The 8549-nt window shown below is 40.4% G+C and overlaps 1 protein-coding gene across 1 annotated transcript; it reads right to left on the minus strand.

Moving 5' to 3' along the window:
- Positions 1-535: 535 nt before the first annotated feature.
- On the minus strand, positions 536-3475 carry LOC103959575 (glycerol-3-phosphate 2-O-acyltransferase 6). Its single transcript, XM_009371925.2, has 2 exons — positions 2740-3475; positions 536-1605 (listed from the first exon to the last, which is right to left on the minus strand). The coding sequence occupies exons 1-2, from the start codon at positions 3355-3357 to the stop codon at positions 709-711; spliced, it is 1515 nt and encodes a 504-aa protein (XP_009370200.2). The 5' UTR covers positions 3358-3475; the 3' UTR covers positions 536-708.
- Between the last annotated feature and the right edge of the window lie 5074 nt (positions 3476-8549).

Below are 8549 nucleotides of genomic sequence, written 5' to 3' on the forward strand. Positions count from 1 at the left end.
GTGAGATAGAATAAAATGCAAGAGGTATGAGATTTCGTATTGAGTATTAGGACACATCTGAAAATAAGGCTTTTCAAAATGATCTCCACGATATCAAGGCATATTCAATCAGCTAATGTTTACCTAAATATTCAGGCTAAAAAGTTTTCAACACACGAATCATGTGCTTATTTTTAGATGGTCACCAAATTAATTAATTTGAAACTGCCTTACATGGTCAGAAAATTTTACTCTCAAACTTCCATGGAGAAGACCGGGCCTCCTTCACAATATTTCTGGAATGATGTTAGTTAGATTGCTCTTCCACCAAACATAATTGGGTACTGTAAAACGTCAGGAACAAACCTTCTAGTTTTCCAGTTTTCCAGGTGTTCATAATTTTGTCTCTATGTTTTGACGTTGTTTTTTTTTATGAGGCAAGTGCCTTAAATTTCACATTTATACCAGCCAGGCAGTCACCTAATCATCTTAACTAGGTCCTGCCCTTGCCACTACCACCATATATGAAAGTGCTAGTGTAGTGTACACTTGCATAAAAATAATAAGGTATAATATGGTAATATACTTTTTATGGGATTTGTCACAATCAGTTTCATTGTTATGCGAAAAAAAAAAAAACACCTTGAAAATATTGGAAAACAATAGAGAATTCATCATCTTCATGATGTAGGTGATTAAAAATAAAAATTAACTTGATCCCATGCTTAATTAAACTTTTTGCTTGTGCTTTTCCCTTTCTTTTTCCTTGTTGGATGATAGAACTCTGCCATCTGTCCCTGCAAGTATGCTATACTTGTCCTTCCTAGTTAAATTTGTGCACTCAAACCCTAAAGTTCCAGCCAACACCCTCTGGATATAATTTGCAACTTCAAAGGCAGATTTCCCGCCTTTGCAAGTGAGCTCCAACGGGAGCTGGTTCAAGAAGGTAATCTCGTACATCGGCATCGGATTCATGAACGCGAAGTAAGGGTCCAACAATTTGTGTCCTCTAACCGTTGTCCCATGAAACACACTTTGTTTTGTGTTGATTGCAACAGGCACAATTCTATCAGTGAGCTCAGCAAATAGCGCACTAAACCTCAACAGAAACGGCTCCCTGCACGTAGTGCCTTCTGGGCAGATCACCAAGTCGCCTTCCTCGAGCAAACGCTTGATGTTTGCCGCGTCCTTCTCTCTCTCCCTCGACAAAGCCACGGCCTTAATCGGAGAAATTAGTTCTGTAAATTTGCTAATACTATATGTGACACAACTGATTTTTCTTCCTAGGGCAACTGCCATGACAACGGGGTCTAGGACCGTACGGTGGTTGCAAATGAATAGGACCCCACTATGACCTTTCTTGGGCGGAGGGGGAGGAGTGCCTTTAACTATAAGGTTAATCCCTAGGAGTTTGTAGTTATATCTTGCAATTCTCTCCGGCAATGGGATGTTGGTGTAGACTCTGAGGACGGCGAGGAGGATACCAATCGGCATCCATAGGAAAGTCAATAGGGCAACTATTGGGGTAGGTCTCTGGACTAATCTGCCCTCATGAAATATGACTGGACTGAGAAGCTTGTTTCTTGGTAGCGGCTCACATCTAGTCCTTTGGACCATGTAACCTTCCTGCAATTAACAAGTCAACACAGTTTAAAACGGGAATTTGGTTTCTGGAAAATTTTGACTCATGTGGTTACATCAGAAAAATTTTAAGTCAAATTGTCATTGAACAGAATTTAGTTGGGATAAAAAAATAAAAAAAAAAAAGGGTAATGCGATTGTTGTGATCAAACATGGTCCAATAATGTATACTTGCGTTAAAATAATACTTAAAAGAGTTTTACAATATTCCAAAAAAATGTCATCTTACACTGTCTTGTCTTCAGACAAATTGGGCGTCACATATATGGAGCGCTGAAAACAACTTTGTTTAACTGGATATACAACTTGTGGTGAAAATAAGCTTGGGAAGTCACAAGTATTGCGCTAACTAAATAACTGTTTCATGTGGGACTTAATTGAATTGAATAAAGAGAGTGGGTTGGGGCATGAAGAGCGTATGGCCGGGGTTTGTCAGTTGGACACAATGTGAAATAAATATGATTTTGGTGCTTTACAGGTCACAAATTAGAAATCAAGGTTAAAAGAATCAGAATACCAGTTAAAAAGCATGGGGATAAATGGTATCCAAAAAACTCACAAAAAAACAATGAGAGGCAACAAGAGGTTAAACTCGTTCCTCCAAAATGCAGAGTGCCGGAAACACGGCCATGTACATCAATTGTCATAATACAAGTGGTTGGATACTTAAAAAAAAAAAAATTACAATTACTTGTATTATAACACATAATGTATTAGACCGTATTTCTAGCACATTGAAACATTTCTCAAAACTGCATGTATATTGTATAGTAACTCACCATATTGGTTGATATCAAGGTTTTCACCAAACTTGTAATAAATCTAGGTGAATGTGGCAGTGCCCCTTTTTAATTTGTACCGCTTATTTCAGCTAACAAACAGCTCACAAAGTTCAACCTTAAATGCTCACAACATCAAGAATAGAAACAAAAAAAATAAAAAATAATGTTATTGGCACTCCTAAAATATTATCGTGCATTTTTTAATACAAATTTTTCGCTCTGTTTTAATATAGTTGAGTGCAGAATAATTTTTTAGGAATACAAATGACAGCTCTTAATAAAAAAATCAAAAAAAGAAATTAATAGTAAGTACTGAAAATTTCATTTTATAATATACCTTGCAAATGGACATGAAATCATGGTCGGTCTCTCTATCTCCCAGTCCCAAATCAGGCAAGTTTGTACCAAACTCCTTGCGAACTGCCTCTCTTTTGTGCTCTCCAACTAGAACACCTGGTTTACTCACAAACCCAGTTGCCCTCCCAGATTTTGTTGCTTCCAACTCAGTGCCAAGAACTTTATCAGCTCCTAGATAAGTCTTGACAAAAGGTTCAACCAAAATTCTAGGGTTTGCTGTGATTACGTAACGCTTTCCGAATGAGTTGAACACCTTCCAGGTTTGAGGGTGAACGTCTTCGGCGTAAAATTTTGGAAGCACGGAGCGTGACACTATCTCAATGTCCTTCATTTTGAGACCAGCAAAGGAAATGAAGATGAAGGTTTTGATTGCTATGGACTCTGATAAAAACAAGTAGGTGAAATACACAAATGGGACTGATAGTAATAGCACTATGCCTCTTAGGAGACTACCAGCTTCAATAGCTACAAGCATGAAATATGGGAAGGCACTTCGTGACACAAGAAGTGTGCCATCAAGGTCTGCTGCCACGGTTTGGTTTGATCTTACCTCGGTGCTACATCTCGAAATCGGCTCGAAACGACGCTGTGGCCCCATGGCAACAAGAGAGAGAGAGAGAGAGAGAGAGAGAGAGAGAGAGAGAAAGCTTATTAGGTGGGTTTGTGAGTTTTTTTTTTTTTGGAGGGAGGGGGGTGTTTGAGATTTGTGTTATGGAGAGGAAGGTAGGAGAAGGGGTTTAAAAAGGAAGGAGAGAAAGTTGGCCATGATGTTAATTCGTCCTATATTGCCATGAAAATATTATGTGGTTGCAAAATGTTATGCGATTGAGTTGATTGACTTTTTTCTCTCCTCAATTTGGGGAATTCCATGTGGAGTTTTTTTTTCTTCTTTTCAATACAACAACATTTTACAAAAGAACGAGAGAATAATAATGTGATTGTAGTGAAGAGAAGGACGATTAGATATAATACTAATAATTAGTGAAGAGGTTAATTAAAGAAAATTATTATTAGTATTTTAAAATTTTCATTTTACACTCCTAACAAGTGTATTTTTTTTTTTCAATTATAGAAAGTTTGGACTTCAAAATTATTATACATATGCATATAGATGGAGATAGAGATTTTTTTGGCGTATAAATTAGGGCAGTTGGTGGGAGTAGTTGGAGGTGGATACCAACACCAACATTTTACATTGAATTGGCCTATTTTTCAGTTTATAGGCGCCGGCCTCCTTTCTCATTAAAGCTCGGCTTATGACTCACTTCTCTGGTAAATAAGCTTGCCTCTTTATTTGGGTTGACTTTAATTCGCGGTCAAGTACACACGTATTACAACTAATTTCTATATGCTTTTTTATGCAAATTTTAATTAGTGAATTTCATATATCTCAATTGGATCACTAATAACTAAGATACTAATTAATTAAGAACTGAATATAACCTAAACACTAGTGAATAAGTGGACAAAAAAAGAGAGTTAATTGGCTTAGATTTACAAGGCATATTTGCAACAAGTTAATAGCAACTACTTTGCAGCAAATAGCAACAATTACAATTAGAACTGAATATATTACTTCTACTTTTGCACTCTCCTTGTGAGTAAATGCTGGTACCTTTACCCAAAGGTCCACCGTTTAGCTCGTTTTGCTTTGTATCAGGTGATGTTAGAAGCCCATTCAAGGAACCTTCTGCTTTAATTCATGATGTTTTGTTCGAAGATACTGGTTAGGAGTAGGAGGAGACGAGAGGTAATTTATTACGAGTTTGATTCTTTCTAATTACTATGAGCAAGAAGAAAGTATGTTATACTAGTAGCTCGACAACAAACTCTCGAAACTTAGTTTTTTTTAGCCGCCTTAAGCTAGAGAAGAGTAAAACTATAATAGTAGTTTGGCGACCAAACATTTATGTTGGTTTGATTCGCCTAATCTTTTATCACCTTCCACTTTTTTTCTTTTTCTGATTCCAGTTTTTACTTTTTACTAGATTGCTTACTTTTTCGTCAATAAGCTAAAACACAAGCGTTTCTTTGTTAACTTATCCGTTTGTACTTTTTTTTTTTTTGCTTTTGGTGTGTGTGTGTGTGTTGTAGTTTGAGTATGTCTGTGCACACAGAGATGCACGAAGCTGGACTCATGGAATATGCATAAGTTTCCATGTGGTAGATATCAACATTAACCAAACTCTCATCTGCTTTCACTGTCAATCACACGTATTATTTGCCAAAAGACAATCTGTCAATTCTCTCTCACAAGAAACAGACAACTTGAAATCAATCATACCCATATGAATGATTCCACAAACGGTTGAGGATTTTGTTGTTGAGATTAGCTAGGAAGCCTTTGGCTCTCCAGACTTCAACATTTAATAAACAGCAGCTGGCTGCTGCCAAACCACATTGTTTACCAAGTTTCCATGTGCCGGCAGATATTAAACTTCCTGGACAATTTTGACGCGGCCAAAATTAATTAATTTATTAAACTTGTAAACTTTGAATTTAAAATGTTCAAAACAAGGAGTAAAAATATACTAAAAATTATTTCACAAATAGTTCATATTTCACCACAAGGCACAAAATACAATGAATGTTCTCAGGCAATTTTCTCAAAGAAAATCAAACTATATTAGGCATCGGAGATCCGTTGACCTAACCCTTCTCACCTTGTGGGCGCATGAGGCTTAGGTCTTTGATCAAAGGTGTTGATTGTTTTGCAGGTACATTTTCGTCAAGATTGAAAACGGCGGAAATTTACATCGACAAATTGATGCTTTCATTGAGAGCTGATTCAAAATACTTGAAGAAGCTTCTCGCATTTGTTTCTTGAATTTTCTATTACGTTGAATTTCTCACACATCATATCAATTACTTTTTCCTAGAAAAGTTTCTTGATCAATCCCTAGAAAAAGGATACAATGGTAGGAAATTCAGAAACTACAACGAATGGAACCCCGTACATGCAAGGATTTGGACTGAGGAGTGGAGACAAAGACATAGCCCCACGACAAAGATCTTCAAGGCTTAACGCGACGGCAGGAGGAGCCCCATTGCCGCAGAGCCACTCCACTACCACCACCATCATGACCCAGTAGCCACGACACCACTTCTACTGCCGCTGCCGTTGCAGCGCCATACCCAACCAAACCCTAGCCAAGAAGCCCAAGGGTAGAAGGCCTAAAACTTGGTAGCTGCCATAGCAGGCCCAGGGTAGGAAGTCCCAGCCTATTGGTACTGCAGACCCAAGCCCGAGCCTAGAACGCAACAGCTGCTGCCAGCTAAACAACTTAACAAGTCGAAGCCCAAGCCACCAAACTAGCAGGACCATGATGTGGTAGCCTAACAGCTAGAAGGGCTCACAGCAATGTAGGCCCAAGGCGAGCAGGCGTAGGTCCAGCGCACTTTGCGACCTAACCAGCGGCCCAATCCATTCTAAGCCACCTCCAGCGATCCAAATTCCTACCATCGGTCCCACGATCAATTCAAGGTTACTTTCACCCCACTTTTCTGCAGGAATGCCCACTTTAAGCTCAAGCTTTATGCCTGCAGTCCACTATACTTCCACCACACATGGAGACACCCATTTTCTAGGTTCTTTCAATCCATATGGCGAGCACCACCTGTCCCAGCAGGTCACCAATTTGACAAATGCCCTCGGCAACAGACCACCTTGGTGAACCAACTCCTCGAGTGCATCGAGATGCAGCGTGCCCCAGACGAGGTGTCCTGAAGCAGGATAATGCGGAATAACATGACTCGTTCTAGTGACGTCCTCATAAAGAACTGCTCAACCAATCACGAACTGTGCGCTCGGGTAGTGTGCACTCTCATTTAGGCCCTCTGGGAAATGTCTTCTCCTGCCTAGATGCGTAGAGAATCGTTCATTCCCAACTCGGTTTATGAGTCAGTGTGCATTCAAGGTTGGGTCCACATTTCCACGAGCACTCAAGATATTCCAGGATAAGAGTCCACACAAGGCTAGGCCCACAAGGAGATTCTCCTACGAGGCAACGAAGTAGGCAACCGCATAACGCCTAGAGGAGAGCACGAGAGCAGTCCAACTTAAGTTCCACTAGTTGGCCTCGGTAAGAATGACGATGAGCAGAACAAGGTGAACCACGTGCATCGCAACCGTGACCCCACCAAGCACAAATCAAGGAGGAAGTATAAAGGCTCGTAGAAAAGCAGCTAAGCGAATTCCAGCGCATTGACACTATGGATAATGCCCCTTGAAGAAATGTGGCTAACTTGAGCAGGCCACCTTTTACAGATGAGATCGAGCAGATGAAGCGACTGCAAAAGTTCAGCTCGCCACATTTCACTTTGTTCAAAGAGATGAAGATTCGGACAAGCACCTGATGCACTGCCAAAGCGCCATAACCTTCTATGCCAACAATGACATTTTCATGTGCAAGATCTTTGCCACGACGCTCTAAAGTGAGGAGCAGGACTAGTCCACACCATGCCGCTATGTTCAATTTGGAACTTCAGCCAACTTTCCTTGGTTTTCACTGAGGAATATTCATCCTACTGCTCAATTAAGAAGAAGTCTGACCACCTTTTCAACATGAAGAATGACCCGAAAAAGTCACTCTGCATATATGTTAAGAGGTTCAAGGGAGAGAAGGAAAGATCGTTGGATGCGATGATAGCATCACATGCTCAGCTTTCCAAAAGAGGCTCCTAGCAGATTACCCAATTTTCAGAAGATTGATCATGGGCGAGAACTTGACCTTGGCAGAAAAGCACTCCCTCTAGGATGAGGCTAAGTGCTCCCAGAAGCCGCTTGAGCAGCCGTGCAAAGACACAAAGCCTACTAAGAAGAAGGCGGGTGATAAACCGCTCAATGACAAAAACAAGCCAAGAAACAGACGCAGAGACGGATCCCCGATGAAAGGAGGCACGACACCTAATACGTACACCAAGTTCTTAAGGAGTTGAAGAAGAAGTCTTTCACCCAAGCAGTAGCAGCTGAAGTGCAAAAAGATAATTCTACCTCCACCAAATAGAAACCACAGTAGACGGGTCAAGAAGATGGCATCAAGGTCGACAATGCCCTGGCAGATGAATCAGGATGGAAACATGAAGACGAGGTTGAACACATTTCTATTAACCCTAAGTAGAGGTCAGACCTTACAAAACGCATATCCAAAGAAGATCTAAACGATACTGGATATGAAGTCCCCCACCATTCTGAAGAAGATCCAAGGTCTAACCTGACGAACAGTTGCACTCAACCGATTCCTCTCGCGACCTATTAACTAATGCAAGTTTTTTTCAAGGTAATTAGGACGCAGAACGAGATAAATGGAACGATGAAGTGCTAGAAAGCTTTATAGGACTTGAAGAAGTACCTGACATCACTTTCCTAACTATCCAAGTCAGAAGCAGCGGAGGATCTATGCATCTATATAACGATATCTGAAGCAACAATAAGCTCTACCCTCATACGAGAAGAGCTGGAGGCACGACCACTTATATTCCACAGTTTAAAAGCTCTCTTGGATATGGAAGCCATATACTTGAAAATCAAAACTTTGATTTTGGCGCTAGTTATTGTAACCAGGTAGCTTAACCCGTACCTTCAGACATACGCAATCATTGTTATGACATGATATTCCGCATAATCCATACGCACGACGTTAAAGAAGTAAACATTAGCGGACATTTCGACGAATGCGACAACTTAGCCCAAAGCCATGCTGAGGGCAGATGAGCACACCGTAGCCGCACCAGCCCTACCTGCAGGAGATTTTCGGCGCTTGCATGACGATGTATTATCCAATTACCAAG

The sequence above is a fragment of a genome, unplaced genomic scaffold, assembly GCF_019419815.1.
Source record: "Pyrus x bretschneideri cultivar Hongxiangsu unplaced genomic scaffold, Pyrus_bretschneideri_v1 Contig11, whole genome shotgun sequence".
In the NCBI taxonomy this organism is placed as follows: domain Eukaryota; kingdom Viridiplantae; phylum Streptophyta; class Magnoliopsida; order Rosales; family Rosaceae; genus Pyrus; species Pyrus x bretschneideri.